Raw genomic sequence first — 22,080 nt, forward strand, 5'->3', positions numbered from 1 at the left:
CTGGAGGAAGGTGTAGAGCCTCATTGTTAAGAAACCCCTTGCAAGTGGCAAAAAAAGCGAAAATCTTAATTATGAAATCCCCACTAAGTGAGTCACACAGGGGTGCAAGAACATGGTACACCCTTCGAAATCAGTCAAATATGCAAACATATCGTTTATGGGTATCAGAAATACATGTGATGTTTCAACTCTGCATGAAATTCATGTAATTTTATGTGCATTTCCCTGGCAAAAGGACAATCTGAACGGATAGTAGCGGATAAATGCGGGAAGGGTGGGGGCAGAGACGGAAACGCGCGGTGATCTCCGTACCGCGTGGGGCGAGAGTCGACAGCCACGGCGTCGGCGCGGATTGATTTTGGCGAAACAAAAAAAAAAATAATAATAATTTGTAGAAAAAACGAGTGCTTCCCTCCCCTTCCCCTCCCTCGGGGCAGACATATGCTGGGCGGCGCTGGCGCTGTCGTTCCGTCTCCCTCCTGTCGTCCCCCTCTCTCGGAGGGGCGGGTCAGTGGCGGTCGTAGGCAGTGGTGGTGGCGGCTGGGCCGGCCCCTCGCGTAGCTGTGCTGTAGTAGTACGGAGACCCTGCAGGGGACACCAGAGCGAAGGCACCGTGAAGCACGAGCGGCAGGGCAGTCCTGCATTTAACTTTCAGTTATTAATGAATGGTGAAATTTACTTAGCAATAAACATTGAGCGATATTACCGTTTTGTCTAATAATTTTCATGCAAAAATTACTATAGTAATAGTTACAACAAAGACAACAAAAACAATAACAGCAACAACAATAATGATAATAATAATTTCCTGTGTTGTTATTATTATTATTATTATTATTATTATTATTATTATTATTATTATTATTATGATTATTTTCTGCTTGGGACATTCCATTCATTGTTCAGTCATATTTTATAGATTATCAAAAATGATCAAAGGAAAATTTTTACATCAATCAATTACATCTTAATGCATTACAGTAGCTGAGGGGGGGAAAAGCATGTAAATCTGAAATGAACCTGATTTTAAAGAGTAGAATTTAAGACAGGGATAAAGAACAAGCACATTTAACTACACATCATTATGAGAATTAGTGCAAAAATATTTACAGTTGGATACAGTTCATATTTCGTCATAAAAAAATGCCCATGGTAGTTTCTGTATAAAGACGTGCATTTTATGTAACACTAAGTAATGCCTTTCACAAAAAACCGGGGTGTTTCATTTTCTACATGTCTGATTATCTAACATTATGGACCACTGTAAAACTGGCCATTTTTATGTGATGACTCCCCCTTCACAATCGATCCATTTAAACTTAAAGCATTAAGTGTACCAAATTTTCAGTGGGAGCAATGGCCTTATCTCTCGCTCCTGCTGCCACAAATTACTCTTACAGGAGAGCTCAGAAAAACAAGTCTGGTGCTGACTGGAGGGAAGTATCCAGGGGAAGAGCTAGGAAGAGAGGGGTCATAGAAGGAAGGGGACAGGGGAGGGGCCAGTTAAATCTAAATGACTGAATCCCAGGTGTCAGGGGCTAATGGGCTCCACTATGAAAAGGGGGAGATTCATTACTCTTTCAGAACTGAGTCAAATCAGCACATGCACAATTTATTTCTCTCAGTCACAGCCTCTCAGTCAGATGCTTCCACATGAAAGGCATATAGCTGAAATTTAAATATGTTGAAACTTTATGTGAAGTGTAAAACATCTGTACAATGCAGCCATGGACATAGCATTACATACTTTAAAAAAATCCATCATCAATCGCGGAGCCCCATTAATGATGATTGACAGCACATTTTATTGCTCTTGGTCAGCTGTCACAAAGCCTATTATCTCCTTATGACTACTTTCTGAAGTAGTAATGTTAAGCTCACAAAGCATTATGCATGCTTTATTACAGCCTTATGAGAGCAAAGGAGAGATAGAGAGAAAGAGAGTGTGAGACAGAGAGAGATACAGAGACTGAGAGAGAGAGAGAGCGAGAGAGAGAGATAGAGAGAGAGACTCCATTGAATACTCAAATACTGCTCTGCTGTTGCCAGACTGTCAACTAAAATTAAAAGGCTCTCATGCTTGGCCCAGTCACCATGGGAAAATATCATTCTCTGTGAAAAAAAGGAATGAATCTTGATCACCGTGTTCACTTAAAGCACTGATGAGCTGATATGATGAAAGGCCCTTAAGCATCACATTGGCCGGCTGGTGAATCATTTTTCTTCATTAGAGTGAGAGCACACAGGGGGGAGAGGGAGAGAGGGAGGGAGGGAGGGAGTGGAGAGAGGAGGGAGGGAAAGGAAAGCAAATTCATGTGCACATGCTCAATAACTATCGGGGGCCAAGACGCGGAGGGCAGCCGCGTAACGCGGAATAGACTGCTGATTAATGGGGCCAGATCGGCTCGTGAAAATAAGAGTCCCCTCCGTGACCCCTGCCCGCCCTCCTCCCGGGGAACCTGCGGACAGCTTTGAGAGCGAGGGATGGGGACGCCCAGGGGAGGAAATTGAGGAGAAAGACGGGAGCGAAAGAGTGGAAGCCCTCTGAAGAAGACGGGATTGAAAGAGAAACACGGAAGAGGAGAGAAAAAAGGAGGAAGTGAGAAAAGTCGAGAGGGGGGCGTGGATGAGGAAGGCGAGGGAAGCTGTCCTTCGGTTTTGTCACAGAGACGGGGCAAGGCCCCGGTTCAACTGCCCGAGCTTCCGAAACTGAGACGCGAGAGGGAACCCGAATCCGGGTGACGGCCCCGAGACTCCGCCACCCGACGTGGCGACCCGGACCTCGCTGAGACCTGTCACAACGGCACGTGTCACGATGAACCGAGGCACGTCTCGGTGGTCCCTGCGGACACGTCCTCCTCTCGTCTGGCTTAACCTGCCCCCGAGGCTTCATTCCATCCTGTCACTACCACCCGTTAGACTGAACCCCGGCCACTTCCCACCCTAACCCTCGCTCTCTCGAAGACCTCACGAAGCTCATGTGCCCCTGACTGGAGGTGATCTTTGTAAACTCTGAACTGAATGTTGCTGCTACACTCTTTCGCCTTCCACCGAAAACTACCTCCCTGTCATTTTGGAAAAAAAAGAGATGAATTTGATTACAGTCTGAAAAATTCCAAACTTTGACTCACCCAGAACCTCAGCCTCAAATGACTAACACATTTGCATTCTCTCAACAACAGCACCAAAGTCCCCTTCTCTCTTGTCTCTTCCTGTATAAATTTCTGAAACAATACTACAAACAGTACCTTGGTTTTTGAACAAACTCCTTTCACGAACAAACTCAGATGGGACTGAACCCTACAGGTGGCACTGGGTTGAGTTGGTGCGTGTTTCTATTTTGAGATATCGAGTTGGTCAAGGTTCTGCTTTGCTTTGACAGACCATGTCGGTCCTGGAGGAGTCGAGCAGCATCGAACTCCCTTTCAGACTGTTCCCAATTTGCACCTGAAGCTTCAGGTGAGTTCTATCACCTTAACGGCTTCTTTTGATCAATAGCAAATTCTTAACTGGAGCAGAACAAACCCGGTGACCCTCCCCCCCCCCCCCCCGGCTCTGGGCGGGCGGGGCAGTGATGACCCAAGGTGTGTCCCGCTCCCTTCAGGCAGGTTAAACGTACCTTGCATCTGGCCCGACTGGCTGGCAAAAAGCCCCGAGGTGCATCCAATCTCGGTGCCCAGGCGTGAACCATAGTCCTGCTGGAACACTGAGGGGAGCAAAACACACTCAGTGGGTCGGCACCACACGGGTCAGAGAGAGCTTCATCATCACGTGACGCCCCAAAAAAACCTCATACCCACCAAGGGCTGTCGTGCTGCGGACTGAAACCCTCATCTAAACAGCCCATGGTGCCTTATGGGTCTTTACGTCCTACGTCAGAGGTGGGCAAGAAGGGCCATATCTGTTTCTGGATTTCACACCAACTTCTGGCCTTAATAATGTAACTAGCCCTAACATTTACGTCTATCTAACATTTCATAAGCACGTGAATGACAGTCGAAAACTGTTCTCGTGTTCCTATATGAAGAGTTTTACTGTGATCTAATCTACAAGTGAAACAGTCTAGATGTATACAGCCAATTATAATATGTGGCCAAGGTAATTGGTCGGAAACAAAAACCTGCATATACACCAGTCTTCTTGGACCGGTATTGCCTGCCCCTGTCTTGCATACATGCCCCATTCATTGCTCTGTGTCTCTAGACATTGATCTATACCGGACTCTGTTCGTTCCAACCCTAAATACAGCTCCAATACAAGCATTTACAGACATTGTATTACAAAGACAAAACAGGATGATGGGGAAATTAAAAGCACATACAGGTAATAAGTTCTGAAGAAATTATAACTTTAAAATCCAACATGTTAAGGCTAGTTATGTCAGCCTAAAACTTGTCTAAACTTGTCCACCGAAAAAACGGCTGGAGCGGGTACAGGTTGTTTATTTTAGTCACTAGACTCCTGATTCTACTTATTGATGTCTGTATTGAAGATCATGGTTAGTTAATAAGTTGAATTTCAAAGAGAATTCTCTAAAACTTCTAAATTTATCTAACGTGGTTTTCACAATTCTAAATTCAGCTGTGATCCCTTGAAAAGATCAAGCTTCCAAAAGCAACACAGACGGACTGGCTCTTATGCGACACTTGCACATTTGGCATGTCCAACCAAACACTTTCTACGGATTTCATTTCCTGAGATTCTGGCTGGCATTTAAACATGGCATAGTAGACCGCATACACAGATACAACTCATAACTGTACATATGTTCAGCCATGCACAAATATGTCCCTACATAAAAGGTCACACAGGATATCTAAAAGGTTATCCTGAATAACATTACGACATACTCTGAACTATAATTCCGTTACAGAGCTCCATCTTGGCATTGCCTACTTTTGCAATGACACAATCAGGAATCAGCTTTTCTTCACGAAGACACATTTACCATCCAAGTAACCCTGTCATAAACATACAACACTGTGCCAAGTTACAACGCCACACCTGTTCTGACACCAGTTCTTCCCTTAATTTAAATGTGTCCAGTGTTGAAAAGAGGCACGGCTGCATTTCAGAAACTACTCTGACTGCAAACAAACAATTTATTGAAAACGAAGACCAGCATCTGAAGTGTTTTGGAAGGAAGTACAAAAAAGCAGGGAGCACGCGTTTGACGGCTGTAAGCCTACGGTTTCGCTCGCACCTGTGAGTACGGATGGTGCAAAGGGGGAACCTGGAGGAGGGGCTCCAACAGAGAGCTCCAGCTGAATGTAAGTCATTCTGGCATGAGCTTGGCACACAGAAGACGGAGAACGGAGGCAGACTCTGTATGGCACTCACACGAGCAATTATTAACAACAGAAGGCGACACTGCGCTCCTAGCAAATACACTACCGAGGTGCAAAGTTTGGTGAGCGAAAATTATTGCTGGTTGCCTTTCCTGATTTGCTCTTAAAAATAAATCAAGTCTTAACAAAAAAAAGAGCCTAACTGTTGGTCGGCAACCTGTATAAATGACTAAATACAGCACACCAGCGTACTACAAGCGTTTGGAAGGAGCAAAGAAATGCAGAGAGAAGAGCGGGAATAAAAACTAGTTTCATTGTAGAACAAACACTGTCGTTTCTCTTTTATTTTCCGAAATGGCAGAAATGGGAAAGAGAGGTCACAGATGTCTCTGGTGTTTTAATGGGCGTGGCTGTGGCAGGTTGAGCTGTACGGTTTTAACTTAGCAGCGCGGGCAGGGACACACAGCAAGTGTGGTGCACCATGAACGAAGACACCAAGAGGATTCTGGGAAGCTGGATCAAGCTTCACTTACCTAACAAGCCGGGGTTGGGAAATCTCCAGGATTCGTTGTACGTGGAATACTGCGGGTGGGAGTACGGGCTGCCAGAAAAGTCACTACCTGAAAGAGACAAAATGTGATGTCACTTTTAAAAATCTGTCTGAACAAGACTACATTTAATGGCACGTTAAAAAAAAGCCTCTGCTGAAAGAAACAACATGCAATGTCATGTTAAATAAGTCGCCACATTTTTTTTTCTTTTTTCTCGTTCTTTTTAGTTGAACAATTGAGGACTTATTTGAATATGTACAGTACATGTTATTCATTCCTCATGAATAATTTTGTAGCTTTTTCTTTTTTTGTTTTCTCTCTTCCAGCACTTCTTTCTGTGTCTCTCCCTTTCTCATCCTCTACTACAATTTCTTCACTCGCTTTTTCCAACTCTCCTTCTCACCCGCTCCCTCTCTTCCCCACATTCTTTCTCCCCCCTCCGCATCTGAATATCTCTTTCCATCTCTTTCTCTCTGCCTTTCATTCTTTCTCTCTTTTCTCTCCATTCCTTCTCCCTTCTTTCTCTCATCATCCACCCCCCCCCTCCTTTCCAGCCCTCTCTCTCTCTTGGGATCTCTTTCCCTCTGCTGACAGTCTGGGCCCCTGGTCCTCTCCCTCTCTCCCCCTGTCTGTTCTGCCTGAGTGCTCCCGCGAACCCACTGTGTCAACCCCCTGCAGCAGCGGAGAGGGGGACAGAGGGAGGGAGGGAGAGACGGAGCGAGCGCGAGAGAAGAAAAGAGCGAGATGGGCAGAGGGACATGCCGGAGACGTCCCCGGCCGCCTGTTTCAGCCTCACTTACACACACCATTTAACCAAACAGAGAAATAACGACTGAGAAACGTTCCATTCGTTCTGAAACCCCGCGCAGTCTTTTCCCCATCATCCGTTTGTCATTACTCACGCAAACACATACAGAACAGCAGAGAGGGAATGATAGCTATTAGACTCTCCCTGTTTTGTGGGAAACCTGCAAATTTGTTCCGGCAAAGTTGTGCAACCTTTCTCTGGGACAGAGCAGGACCACATCCAGAAATTCAGACCTATCGCTGTTTGGTTACAGCTCTAAAAATCCTGTTAAGAGAGGGCCTAAAGACACACGCCCGCCTGCACACACACACACACACACATGCATGCATGCACACGTTCAGCTTTAAGTTCTTTCTTTTCAAACCTGCTGCACCGCCACTTTCCCCCCTCCCACTTCAACAACAGCAGCTCGTAGTTGTGACAAGCATGCAATATGGCAGGATTTAGAAAAACGAGCAAGTGACATGCCATACTTCAGCTTCTTCTTCATAGGCAAGGTAATTAGTACAAGAGCTGCTCCATATTACACATGGTGAATAAGTTCAGCTCAGTTCTGTTCTGCTATGCCTTATTTGTCTCTTGCAAATATTGCAGGAACATAAGCTGCTGCCAAACCCGCCAAATAAATAAATAAATAAATAAATAAAATAACATTTTTTTAAAATCCAAAAACGCTTAATTGCACTATTTAGCTAAACAGACGGACACAAAATCGTTATGTGTATTCTTTTCCCAAAGAATATCACTCTTCGAGTGTTTATCTTTACCTAAACTCGCAAAACCACAGAATAAAAGGTGCTAGTAGTTCAGGCGGGACTTGAAACTGTGCATAATATGGTACATAAAATGAACAACCAGACATGAATCATGAAGGTGAACTTCCAAAAGCATTCCAAAGGTGGTAAACGCAGGAGCGCAGATCGCTGGGGTAATTATATCTTTCAGTCTTTGTCTGGTGAGATGAGAGGTGGTGTGCAGCCTGAGACAGTTAATATTCTCTCGCTTGTCACCTGAAAGTGGCGGTTTCAGCGCTACCGCGGCGACAGTATGTCAGGTTGTTTGGAAGACGAGCGTGAGCGCCAGGCGAAAGACTTAGAAGCGAGGAGGGCACACACCGTGCTACGGCCGCGTCAAGGTCACATTTGCTTGTCAAACCGAAGGCGGAACCACCGCCGGCTCCCATGGCACACGCAACGACATCGTTTTGTTATTCTCTTTTGAGCGAAGCTGCAATGCCGTCACTTAAGGTAACACTCTAGGGTATCAGTTTTAAGTGGATGACGCTGAAGGACTGCTTTTAGAACTGAAAACACCTTGACATAGACTTCAGCATACAGTTAAAAAAGATAAGCACAATTAGCAAGAATCCTGCATATATCAGAATATGCCTATTTAGCATGCACGCTGCGAGCTGGCGTACTGAATTATTTAAAAAAAAAAAAAAAAAAAACGTATATTTTCCGAGTGCAGATTTCCAAAATAACAATAAAAGTGCACGAGCACTACATAATACAACAATTTTACAATGAATCGTGTTTTGTAACGCCTTGATGAAACCTGTCAACGTCAACTTTTTTACGAAAATATATTGTTCATGCGGTGCCATGCAGGCATAAGGAAAGAAGAAACCCCGAAAACAAGTAATGGCAGCGGCTTTGACTGTCATATTCATAAATGCGGAGGATCCTGCAGCTTGCTGAAAGTCCGCAGAGCGACGGGGCTCCGCCACGCATGTCCATTTACGCGCCACAACGGGTGACTGATCTTGGCTGCATTAACGAGCAGATTATGGTAATTTTTGTTATTGTCAAGTTTTTTTCTTTCCTTTTTTCCCCACGGCTTCCTTAGGCAATATGTTTTCGTTTCATGTAGAACACTGCATCGGTGTGTGCACGTTCGCGCGGTTTATGCGCATGCATGCGTTCATGCCTCCAATCCTTTGCCCTTATTATATTATCATTGTTTATCACAGTAACAATCATCATTTCATAGAAGTCATAACTTCATAATTCGTAACCTAGTAACTGTTTCGCGACGCTCTTGATGTACCGAGTAGGCTACGCTAGCCTCACAAGACAGTTGATATTTCTCTCCACCTTCTCCTTGGAGCTCGATTAACCTCTGCCCCTACCGCCCGCCGCTCCAGACACCGTCCTCAAGACACTTGTGCCTGTAAATACCCTCTCCTGTCGCTGTCAGTTACTGATGTTCACATGCAGTCTTTCCAGCAGTTGGTTTGTGAAAAACGAGTTGTCCTTTGGCACTGAGTAGTCACTGTTTCTACTGACTAGTATTTATATATTTTTTTTATTTATTAGGTGGGAAATTATGAATCACAGAACACATTTTAGTTGTCTGTGAGAAATGCAGTTCCACTTCATATTCATATTTGATGATAACACAACGATGACAGTAGATGTGAATGCACAGTCCAGGTTGTTATGTTAGAGTTGTAATAACACTGTTAAGAGTTTAATCAACACTGGACATTTTACCGTGTGGATTTCTATATAGTTTTACGGGTGTCTGTCCCCCTTCCATGTTCAATAATGAGCAGGCAATTTCCCTCTTCAGTTCCTTCATGCTGTCGGAACAGAAATTTCAGCACTGTAGTCTATACTCTATTTGAATTTTGTCAAAGCCATAGGCTAGTACCTCATTTATTCCTGAAATTCACAAAAATAATTAAATAAATAAAAAAAAGTTTGCTAGACTTCATTTCAATATTCTTAAATTACTGTAAATGATTACATACTACACTTATGTTGTTTTTAAAATTTATTATTATTATTATTATTATTGTTATTATTATTATTATCACAAATAAAAACTACAAGTAGTGAGACTGGTCATATTTCATTCAATTAACTCATTCAGACAATACAACCACCGCTACAGGGGAATATTTGGTCTACCTACTTGCTATTAATACTGTATATGATCTTTACATTTTTACATAGGGGAATAATTGAAAGTTTTTAGATCTACACTCGACAGCTCTTAGTTGTATCACGTCTGTACTTGTCAAATCAGAAAACTAGAAGCCATGATGTGGATCAAAAACAATGCTTTTTAAAAAACCGCTATTAATATTTTACGAATTGTTGACCTCCGTCAATAATTTAAATTATCTGACAGGTAAGCTTTTCAATCTTTCAATGACTCAAAATAATAGAAAAAATGTGGATACTGTTTAAGTGATGCATTGAAGTGTTATAAGTGAATGGGTGCTAATACTTTTGAAACAGAAGCTGTGATATGCTGTTATAGCGTATGACTATTCATACCACGTTAACATTGTACATAAAGCAAAACAGCCTAATAACAATAAGGCAGATTAAAACGGTTTCGAACACTCATTGAATTATTAACAAAGTACAAAGCATTAACAAACTGTTAAAAGTCAACTGAATTTACTAAGAGACTGAGGGCACCATATAAACTTCTTGTGCAAAGAGCATCCATCTGCTCTATGATGTATTTGTGATGCCACATTTTGTGACTCAAGCCATAATATTCTGTGACATATTTATGATGTCACAATGTTGTCACACAATATCTTTGTGATGTCACAGATGTTACAACAGGTAAAACAATCACTCAGCAAGCTTGTAGTCTACAAAAAAACTGAACAGTTTGTTTGTTTTAAAGATTTGAACAACCTCTTTGTTTTGTGAGTTTTGTGTTCATATACAGTACTTGTGTGTGGTCAGGTTTTAAGCTCAAAACAAGCCTGGTCATAAAGTCATAGGTCTCATGACCCCCATTATCTGGTGTTTGTATCATCTAAATTAAAAGAGAAAGAGAAGAGAGAGAGAGAGGATAGAGAGGGAGAGAGAGAGAGAAAGAGAGCAAGCACAAGATGGAGTGGGAGAGAATGAATGAATTAGTCAGGGGTCAGTGGTGATTTTCATTTAAAACAAATTACTGATGTTGAGAAGGGACAGCTGGGCTGCTGTAGCCTGGACTCTAATGACTCTGTATCCCCTGCACCACCGTGCTGACTGCCTCTTCCCCTTCACTGCCACCCCCACCCGTCCCACCCCTAAAAGCCCTCCCCCTTCTCCCTACGCATCCCTGCCACCCCCCTCCCCCCCACCTTCCCAAAACCGCACAGTCCCTGGGGAGCGCTGTCATCCTGGCAGACGTGGAGAGAGGAAGAGGCAGAGACAAGCATCCCCCCCCCCCCCAACTCTAAAAACCCCTCCTCTCATGGGATATCCGCAGAGAAACAGGGGGGTAAAGTGTCCATTGTCAGAGCGGCCACTGACACAGGAAAGGCAACAGTTATTTAAATGACCCAGTGGTAGTAGAACACAGCCCGATTTGAATTCACTCGCTGGCCCTTTAAGCAACACGGCAGTTCCGTGCACCACCATCTCCCTGTGAACCCTCACACAGTATGGTTTTGTTACTGTAATGAGTATTGCACTTTACAACGCCTCAAGTCTGCATCCTCCAAAATAGAACATTCTTACTTCTATGTATTGAAGGGATGTACCAGACCAGATTCAAACTGAATTATTGATTCAGGGGAGCTTTTGGTGGTTTGGTAGATGAGTTTTGGAAGTGGATAAGTCAAAATGTGGAACCAGTGCACCAGCGAGATATAAATAAAACTCTAAAGATCCACTTCGTTCTTAAATTTGACAAACAGATGTAAGCAAATGCAATTTATTCTTTATTAAAATTTTAAAGAGTACCAAAATGTTGGCGTCTTTCAAAAAAGTAGTTCCTTAAACATCTCGCATTCTCATTAAAGACAAAGCCTTGCTCATCTGTTTAATATAACCCCACTGTGCCCTTTCTGTTGCATGTACTTTTTCATACTGTATACAGCTTCTCCAAGTAACCAACCAGGATACTTCTACCAGTCGGTGGTTCATATTAACTAATAGAAAGATATCACTGAAATTTAATAATAAATTAATACATTTATTATTGGATATGTGCAGAATATCTGAATGGCAGTTGCCTCTTATCTGCACTTTAACCTTTATGGGTTACTCTGTAGGTGTACAGATGGGAACGGCCAAAAAGACCAAATCAACAGGGAGAAATTCAAGACGCCAGGAACAACATGCACTCACATCCATCGCAACAAACGTTGTTTTCATAGAGGCAGTAATGATAAAGTCACATCACACGCTCAGAAAAAAGATATGGAAAAGTGGCTAAAAAGGTACAAATCCTTGTCACTGGGATGGTACCCAATAGGTACATAATATTTTACCCCTAGCCAGCAATACATAATTCGTTTGAACCTTTTTTGCTTGTAAAAGGTACTTATAAGTACCCAATTGTTCTTTCAGGGTACATTTGGGAAATAGTTCTCTTTATTTCTGAGAATACATCTTGTGAATTCTGAGGAAGGAAATACATTTTTATTTCTTTATTTTCTTACTGTCCTGACACCATTTGGTCTCAGATGTGTTAACAGCCATTTATTGTTTATAAAGGACATGTCTAGACTACTTTGAAAATAAAGTGCTATACCAGACCTGTAGATTTTATCAGGACTCCATTTTGTATCCCCTTTAAATGCCTAAATAACGTACCCATATTAATATGGTTTTGTAGAATAAGAACTAGTCCTCTGTGCCTGACACAGTTCTCTCTCAGGGGGTCATATAAGCACCAACTCACCCGGTACCATGCCAGTCAGCGCAGGGGTGGAGTAGCTGCCCTGTCCAGCAGGGGGCACATGCGGAGGATACCCTGGCAGCGTGGTGCTCGCTAAGTCACGACCTGCAGAGAGGAGCCACATGCAATGTCACATGCCTGTCATTCAATTTCATAATAAATCAACCAATCAACGGGCAGGAATCAAGCTGCCCACAAGTCAAAATCAAAGGGACATTTTATGTGCCTGACCTCCGACAGAAACTACTGAGGCATAAACCCAAGCCTGGAATACATAGAAAAGTTAGCAAACCATCTACAAACTGCAGGAATTGGACAAATAAAATGTAGCACTCAGTATCCCAAGAGGTTTTTTTTTTAAATACAAAATTCATAAGAGTAAAAAAAAAAAAAAAAAAATCAAATAAATTAGACATTTCACAAAGCTAATTAAAAGTGGTTCCTCGCTCTCGGATTTTGTGATAGAAGCGGGAAAGGTTCGCATCTCTGGAGAGATTAAAGAAAAGGAAAGGGGGGAAAACAGTTCCTCTAAGACCTTTATCATCGAGTGACACTAAAACCTTTTAAATTAGCCCAATTCATCCTGCTAACGGGTGGGAGAGGCCACAACGGGATTCCGCGGCGTGTCGGTACAGGGTGAGGAGCTGGGGGGGGGGGGGGGGGGGTGAGGGGTGGTGGTTGGGGGGGGGGGGGGCGGGGGGGTTGGGTTGGGGAGGGCCGGCATGACAGGAGCGGAGGGGAGAAGGAGGCTAAAGCTTCAGCTCGGCTGTCGGACACCATGTGGGTCCCTGCCACTGCCCTCAGCTGTCTCCCCTCTCTTCTCTAATTAGAGGTTGATAAAACACCGGTAGCACGCTCTGGTCTGTAATGACTGTGTTAGCAAGGGTGCTGCGGAGGGGTGCTGGGGTGGGGGGGGGGAGGGGGGGGGGGATCGCGTTCCAGAGGAAATGTGTGTGTGCATGGTTGGGGTGGGGGGAATGGGGGGGGGGGGGGGGCGCAGGTTGGAACGGCTATGACAAATGTCATAGTGCCACAGGTGTGGATGTGAGTGTGCGTGCGTGCGTGTGTGTGCGTGCGTTTGTGTGTGTGTGTGTGTGTGTGTGTGTGTGGGCCAAGGGGCCATCAGTTACTCGCAGCCAGGGGGTGATCTGAGGTCGGAGGGGTCGTGCCACACATTCCTGGGATTTGACATGCCGGTGTTTGTCTTGGTGGTGGATGGGAGCGAAAAAGGCCCCCGTTTAAAGCTTATCTGCCCTGTGTTTCAATGAAGGGGTGGGGGGTGGGGGGGGGAGAGTGGAGCGCTGGGGGCCATGTGAACCTGCTGCTATATATATATATCGCCACCTCATTGCAAGTCCTCTCGTCTCATCCACTTTATCAGAATTCCCCTCTCCTCTCCTCTCATTCCCATTCCCCTTTTCCTTATCATTCTCACTATACCGTTTCTGCCTTCAATCCTCTGCTGCATCTCTCTATCTCTCTCACACTCTCTGTCTCTCTCTCACACTCTGTCTCTCTCTCTCTCTCTCGCTCTCCTCTCCCCCCCCTCCCCAAGTTTCTAGTTGCCTGTCAGCTCCTGCGTGGATTTATAACTGCATTAGACTACATGACAGTGTGTCAGGATAAATCATTTCCTTTTCTTTACATACCACGGACAATAAAAGCGCCGGAGACTGAGAGCCATTCATCATCATAAACGACCGGGGACGCGCGCCTCATCAATTCCACTCACCCCTCTTCATTTAGTGGAGGGGAGCTATTTGAGCCCAAACGAGCCAGGGTGGGGGGGAGCGGGGGGTGGTTGGGGGGGTTGCGAGCTGTGAATGTGGCTACCGGAGTAACGGTGCGGGCTGGAAGCGCGGTTTATAAATCTGGACGGTCGGGGGAATCGCTAGCGACGGTTTCAAATCGGCGTCCAGAGTTTTTACGGCACTGAATTTTTACAGAAGCGTTTTTGCCTGGCGTTTAGAGATGGTTCCAGAATGTGAGTTTTGAGTGACGTGGGTACATTTTTTTTTTGTTGTCAGTATTCAGACATTTCTTTCTACGGATGAAAACAGTTTATCACTTCTTCCAAGTCATGGTAAATAAAAAGGCTCACCTAGAGCCCATCCCCAGAGCTGACTGCATGTCTTATTCAATGGTTTGTGAAGCAAAAATGGACAAATTTAAATACATTTCTAATGTAATGTGGATACATTTTCACTGGACATAAAAAAATGCGTTAATATATTAAATTGTGGATTGATCTGATATGCTAATTTTGTTCTGCCTCTAAATTAAATTATAACTGGAACAGATTAAGAAAAATAATTGATTAATGTCCCTCTTAGTGTCTGGAAAGTATCACCAAAATTGTTTTGCTAACACTTTCTATGAAAGGTCCTTCATAAAAGCTATATAACTCTTTCCTAAGCACTGCATAGGCATTTATAAATGCATGCGTCAATAATTTCAAATAAGCCTATGGCATTGCATGATAATGTCACAAGCTGCACCAGGGGTGCCGTAACATACCTTGTGAATAGTTGAAGTTATTGACATAAGTAGTTATGAAGTATAACATTACTATTACATAGTGCTTATTAAGGAGCTATGCAGTGCTTATGAAGGTGTTATAGAGCTGCTATGGAAGATAATTAAAATAGCAGGCGTTAGCTTTAATTTTTTACGGTGAAGTGTGAGTATAAATTTTGTGCTAATTCTTTCTGGCTCCTCTGTTCCCTCTCCCTGTCGCCATGTTGGGCACTTTCCGCCTACATCTGACGCGCCGGGGAAGCATTAGCACAGGCTGGCTGATAATCCGCGGTGGGTCACTGGGCAGGGCAGCCCAGAGATGGGGAGAGCGAGAGAGAGAGAGAGAGAGAGAGAGAGACGGAGGGAGAGAGAGGGCGGTCTCCCAGGACTTCCTGAGCGAATGGGAGGGGTCAGACAGGACCAGCTCCTGAGGGGGTGTTGGTGGGGGGGTCGGGGAGGGGTGTGAGTGAGGGAGGGCGAGCAAGATGGATATATCCATTTCCTGGCCGTTTGCTACCGCTGTTGCTCGCGCTCTTGTCATGCTCTCAGTTTCTCACTCGGATCCCCTGGCTCGCCTACGTACACGCGTGCGCACGAACCGACACACACACACACACACACACACACACTGCTCAAATATTCAGCATCAGGGGGCTGTGCATGGGAATAGTTTTCACTGTTGTGATAACATAGTAAAACATTTTTACATTACTAAAACAAAGGGGGGAGGGGGCAGTGGCTGGACATTGTATGAAAGTCACTCAGGTCAAGATATTCTAAGAGGAGTACCAAAGGTAAGGATGCGCATGCACCCATGTTCATGTGTACATCCCAGACAAACTGTTAAGCGAGGGTGAAAGTCACTAGAGGGCGCCGCTGAGCCAACATGTTGAAGTTAGAACTGTGTGAGAGAAAGCAACACAGGAACAGACTGAGGTAGAAATATAAAGATTAACAATGTACAGATTAAACCGCATAAAAAATAAAATAAAATAATTTTTTAAAATAATAAAACCAAACCACTAAACTTCCTATTCGGTGAAAAAACTATGTTTCTGAATTGAATTACACTTTGGTCAAAGTCTGACCAGCTACTGGTTCTGTTTCTGTAGCCTGACCGCAGAGGAAGGTCAGCAAAAACTGATGCGTGGTCATATCTGATGTGGGACAGGCAGAGAGAGGGATTATTAAAATTTGGTCTAAGAGTAACTTTTTTTAAGAAAAGGACAGGCTAGCAACCTCCTTTTAAAATAAAATATTTAGATAACATTTAGAAATCCTACAGTTACTTGAGTGATATATCACTCTGAAAACTCCTATTGTAATGCAAGTTAGTATTTCGGATGAGTTTTGATTTCTCTGATTTATTTATCACTGTATTTCCACAGTGATCAGAGATGTCACTGTAGCGATACAATCAGTGATATCAAAAATGAATGTGGACTACTTGTATCATTTTTAGCATTACTCTTCACGGCTGGTCCCTCATAACAGTTTTCCCTGAACTACGTGCTGTGCTACTGTTATATGGCTTATTGACCCGTATGTATGCTAATGGTTACGCTAACAGCTAACACTCATCGTTCCGGCGTCTCAGCTGTTCTCTGTCCTTGAGCTAGCGCTCGCAGATCGACTGCGTTCTCCATAGCGACCGCGTCGCCGACGGCGGGCCCTCTCCGCGGTGACGGCGCGGTGACTGCGACCGGAGACCCGGCGCTCGGCGCGGGCGCACAGAACCGCCACCTCGCGCCGCAGCGGGAAAGCCGCCCCGAGCGGGAGCCCTCGCACGCACACCAGCACACGCACAACACGGGGGGGGGGCTTTACCGGAGTGGAGAGAATTTAACAAGGAAAATAAGGCTTCACGCATTTTTTTTTTGTCCTGGACGTAAGAGACATGGGGGGGTAGAATCCTAGCCCCTCCCCCTTATGCCTGTCCTACGGGTGACCCCACCCCCTTCCCCCACCTCCTTGGAGAGCGGGCTTTAATACACCTTGTCAGAGCAGACGCACGGGCCCCCGTCCTCATGATTTTCTCATTAGGGGCCAGAACGCAGCGAGCACTGTCATAGTCGGGGCTTAATTACAGACTTAACTACGGATTGTGCTTGCTGCTGCAGTACTGGGTGACACCAGCTCTCCTTCAGCTTCTGTCCTGGGTGGAACTGAGCCTGAGCTTCAGCTGAAGCGCAGTTCCCACTGTCCTTCATTGCCCTTCGGTGGCAGATGTATGCAAGCATTAGCCTTTTCCTTAGCCCTTTAACACGTAAGACCGCAAGTACGCAATTCTAGAATGTTCTTGACTGAACATTCTAATGCTGATGTAACAGTCACTGCTGTGGAGTTCTAGAACACTTACTTAAGAAAATGGTAAAAGCAATCCAAAAATCCTACTTCTCAGATGGTCAAACTAATTTTTAATCTATATACTGCTCATTCCAAGGACACAGCATATCGCAGTTGTGTGAATTTAGGTGTGGACGAAACTGAGAGAGTATAGCTTAAACAACACAATGTCAAAGGGTGTATTTGGGTTATATCCAGCTCAGGAATGAAACTATTTATACAGTCTTTGGCAATGCATATATTGCTGATAAGCCTAAAGTTCAATGCGACTGCATAGACAAAAACCCAGCTCTGTTCCAGCCTCAGAGTGCTGCAGTGACTGCAGCAGGGCATACAATATCACTGAGAGATATGGCACAGATATGGCACAATATCACTGAGAGATATGACACAGATATGGCACAATATCTCTGTGAGATATGACACAGATATGGCACAATAACACTGAGAGATATGGCACAGATATGGCACAATATCACTGAGAGATATGGCACAGATATGGCACAATATCACTGAGAGATATGACACAGATATGGCACAATATCTCTGTGAGATATGACACAGATATGGCACAATATCACTGAGAGATATGGCACAGATATGGCACAATATCACTGAGAGATATGACACAGATATGGCACAATATCTCTGTGAGATATGACACAGATATGGCACAATATCACTGAGAGATATGGCACAGATATGGCACAATATCACTGAGAGATATGGCACAGATATGGCACAATATCACTGAGCGATATGGCACAGATATGGCACAATATCACTGAGAGATATGACACAGATATGGCACAATATCTCTGTGAGATATGACAGAAATGGCACAATATCACTGTCAGATATGGCACAGATATGGCAGAATGTCACTGTGAAATATGGCACAGATATGGCACAAAATCACTGAGAGATATGACACAGATATGGCACAATATCACTGAGCGATATGGCACAGATATGGCACAATATCACTGAGAGATATGACACAGATATGGCACAATATCACTGAGAGATATGGCACAGATATGGCACAATATCTCTGTGAGATATGACACAGATATGGCACAATATCACCGTGAGATATGACAGAAACGGCACAATATCTCTGTGAGATATGACACAGATATGGCACAATATCACTGAGCGATATGGCACAGATATGGCACAATATCTCTGTGAGATATGACAGAAATGGCACAATATCACTGTCAGATATGGCACAGATATGGCAGAATGTCACTGTGAAATATGGCACAGATATGGCACAAAATCACTGTGCGATATGGCACAGATATGGCACAGTATCACTGTGAGATATGGCACAGATTAAAACCCGAAGCGCTTACCTGACACCAGCTGGTAAGACTGCGGCCCGGGGACGCTGGTGCCCAGGTCGGCCCCCCCGGCGTTGGCGAGACTGCTCTTCATCTCCTCCAGGCCCCCGGCCAGGGTGGCCATGGCTGAATAGTCCGTCGTCTGCGGAGAGAGAGAGGGAGCGTGAGGCTGGCACAGCGGGTATCATCCCTACCTGGAATGAATGCATCTTCAGCTAAATAGCTCTGGAAAGACCATTCCCATTACTTTCTCAAAGCACAACATGCCTTAGGCTATTGTACAAGGGTGGAGCGAAACGGGGTGAATTCTCAATGTTAAGTCAGCCTGGGAATTCAGAGCTACAATCAAACAAATCTGTACGGTACTACTAATTCTTCTACTACTACAACATAATGATAATAATAATTAGAAGAAGAAGAAGAGGAAGAAGAAGAAGAAGAAGAAGAAAGAGTATTGCAATGGGACAGATTTGGCTCATGTAGATTGATCCATGAATAAAATCTGTCCCATTTATTTTCCTCGAAAACCCTGAATATGCATTCACTCTGTTGGGGACCCATATTATAGTGGGAGCATGTGTTCGGCAGTGAAGTGAGAGGCCGATAGGGTCTCCTGCTTGTTTTGCTGAAGACAAACCCTGTGAGCGTGTAATACAAGCAAAGCACTATTAAAACATATCGAATTATACATGCTGAAATTCTCTATAGATCTTTCTAGTGGCAAATTTAGTAAAAGGTCTCCAGCATAGATCAGTGATCACTCCAGGTTCAGTCACAGGTCCAGTTTGTGTCCAGTAACTGATTAATAACAGCCCATTAACTACTGTGGGGGTTTTTCCACTCATAAATAAATAAACAAAATAAATAATAAATAAATGAACAAATTCAGACAATTCTAATTTGGTGCATGCTACTGTCTACTTGTTGACCTGAAGAGCAAGGGCATGAATTTCCTGCCAGAGCTATCGTGAGGGAAAATAAGATTTGAACAGTTATGAAAATTTCTTTGCGCACATGAGCAAGCAAGCAAGCTGAAAATGAACATACTAGCCATTAACTACCTAGAAACAATGACGATTTTTATTTATTTATTTATTTATTTATTTATTTATTTATTTATTTATTTATTTATTTAGTTAGTTAGTTACTTCATGCTGGATCCTCTGGTTCATTCATGAGAAAAAAATAATAGGACAATAATATTAATTAATATTAGTTAATTAATTAATATGATGTTGCAATGATGAGAAGGGTCGCCACCTGTGATTGGTATGTGTTGAGGGGAAACATGGGGAAAAACTATACATACATAAATTGTAAGGCACACCGTACATGAAATTTAAGTGCACTCAATGTTTTGCATCACGTTACCTAAATAGAGATAATAAGCCGCTCCGTTTAAAGCGAACGAACGAGGAGGTCGGAAACATCCCAGAATTCCCCGCAGCCCTGGAGCTCAGTGCTACAGAGCTCCCTCCACCTCGGCCCGCGCAGGATCAATCAGAGGCCCGGGTTGACGAATGGGCCTCACCTGTGAGTAACCTCTGGCCGGGCGGTTGCCAGAACTCATGTTTCCCCATTAGCTCTCGCGGAGTGTCGAAGGGGAGGGGAGGGGAGGGGGGGGGTTAGGTGGCGGGGACGGTTGCCGGGGGTGACGGGGGGGCGGCTCAGTTTAGATATCGTTCTTCGATCGGCTGACCGGCGGATTACCGAGTCAATCAGCGGCTGTGCGGTTTTTTATGGCCGCGACGCTACGCTAAGCCCGGCCCATTCATTTTGACTGAATTAAGTGTCAGCAACCCGGACGCGACCCACCTCTGTGGTCTCTGCAGGTGCTACTGGGAAAAAAGGGAACGACCTAGAGCACTGTAGGCTTCCACTGGACCTCTCAGCATTGCACACTGATGGAAGCAGTATATCTTTTTTTCCATTCATTCCAAAATGCAATGAAAGATGTTGTTTTTATCGCAAAGGACCTTGAGTGCTGGAAGTGTCTAAGCGTGCTCAGTAAGTCGTGATGGAATATATTTTACACACTGGGTTCTAGGTGGAAATCAATAGGGTTAAGTTGCTTTGGGATATCCGTAAGTGTGCTTGGTTCTCATGTAAAGTATTTGACTGATTTATGCCCACTTTCTCAGCATCCTGCATGAGGGGATAATATGAGTAAGCAGGGGACAAATAACCCATAATAAAAGGATGTTGCTCTAAATCTGTCGTTAAGAGACTGCTTTAATGTACTGTAAACTGTAAGAAGAGGCTGTGTGTGTGTGTGTGTGTGTGTGTTTGTGCATATGTATGCATGTGTTTGTGTGTGTGCGTGTGTGTGTGTGTGCGCGCGTCAGTGAGTACACACGTGTGTGTGTGTGTGTTTACGCTTGCATGCTTGCGTGTGTGTGTGTGCACGCGCGCGTGTCAGTGAGTACACGCGTGTGTGTGCACGCGCGCGTGTCTGTGAGTACACACGTGTGTGTGTGTGTGTGTGTGTGTTTATGCATGCATGTGTGCGTGCGTGTGTGTGCACGTGCGCGTGTCTGTGAGTGTCTGTGAGTACACGCGTGTGTGTGTGTGTGTGTGTGTGTGTCTGTGAGTACGCGCGTGTGTGTGTGTGTCTGTGAGTACACGCGTGTGTGTGTGTGTGTGTGTGTGTCTGTGAGTACGCGCGTGTGTGTGTGTGTCTGTGAGTACACGCGTGTGTGTGTGTGTCTGTGAGTACACGTGTGTGTGTGTGTGTGTGTGTGTCTGTGAGTACGCGCGTGTGTGTGTGTCTGTGAGTACACACGTGTGTGTGTGTGTCTGTGAGTACACACGTGTGTGTGTGTGTCTGTGAGTACACGCGTGTGTGTGTGTGTCTGTGAGTACACGCGTGTGTGTGTGTGTGTGTGTGTGTCTGTGAGTACGCACGTGTGTGCCCGGGTGTCCCCAGTTCTTGCCGTGATGGCCAGGACATCACCGCTGCAGATGGCATTTGTGTCGTTTGTTTAAATCGCTCGGTACAAAGCGTGCCTCCTCGCTGTACACTGACCTGACCTCTCAAAACGCAGTCAGTCCAGAGGACTGGGACTCTGGCTGTCAGACTGCTTAAATCTACACTCCCCCTTTCCTGCTATCTATCTCTTCCTCTTCCTTTCCCCTTCCCTTCCACTGGCCATCTGAATAAATCACCGCTCTTTTCCTCCCTCTTTGTTCTTCATTTTCCTGTAGGTCTGTAATGTGGCCATGTAAATGTGGGAGAATAGCGTGGGTAATTGAGGATTATGAAGTTTCGCCAGACCCCTGACAGCCGGCTAAGGAAGATGGATTATTCTCATTTTTTCCTGTAAATTTTGTCAATTTTGGAATTCATAAGCCATCAACCCTGATCAAAATGTGAAAACACAGCTGTGACAGGGGAAGTGTGGAGAGGGAGGGAGGGAGGGAGAGAGAGAGAGAAAGAGAGAGAGGTGGTGGTGTTTGAGGGACAGCTAGAGAGAAAAGGTGAAAAAAAAAGATTCCAGAGAAAAAAGGCTTTTGGGACTATGCGTGAGCATGTGTGTGTGTGTGTGTGTGTGTGTGTGTGTGATACAATGTACAATGTT

At 44.5% G+C, this 22,080-nt stretch overlaps 1 protein-coding gene across 5 annotated transcripts in view; it reads right to left on the bottom strand.

The window, feature by feature from the left end:
- Positions 1 to 386: 386 nt before the first annotated feature.
- Positions 387 to 22,080, bottom strand: part of LOC118232299 (paired box protein Pax-5-like) — a 62,606-nt gene continuing 40,912 nt past the window's right edge. For 3 of the 5 annotated variants that reach the window (XM_035427177.1, XM_035427179.1, XM_035427178.1), the window contains exons 7-11: positions 18,515 to 18,644; positions 12,294 to 12,395; positions 5,822 to 5,908; positions 3,620 to 3,706; positions 387 to 585 (exon numbers count right to left, since the gene is read on the bottom strand). In XM_035427177.1, coding sequence (XP_035283068.1) covers positions 509 to 585; positions 3,620 to 3,706; positions 5,822 to 5,908; positions 12,294 to 12,395; positions 18,515 to 18,644 — 483 coding nt within the window. In that variant the 3' untranslated portion in view covers positions 387 to 508. The remainder of the gene's footprint in view (positions 586 to 3,619; positions 3,707 to 5,821; positions 5,909 to 12,293; positions 12,396 to 18,514; positions 18,645 to 22,080) is intronic. The other 2 variants (XM_035427180.1, XM_035427181.1) reach the window with 1 other exon arrangement.

This window comes from Anguilla anguilla, chromosome 7 (genome assembly GCF_013347855.1).
Source record: "Anguilla anguilla isolate fAngAng1 chromosome 7, fAngAng1.pri, whole genome shotgun sequence".
Lineage (NCBI taxonomy): Eukaryota > Metazoa > Chordata > Actinopteri > Anguilliformes > Anguillidae > Anguilla > Anguilla anguilla.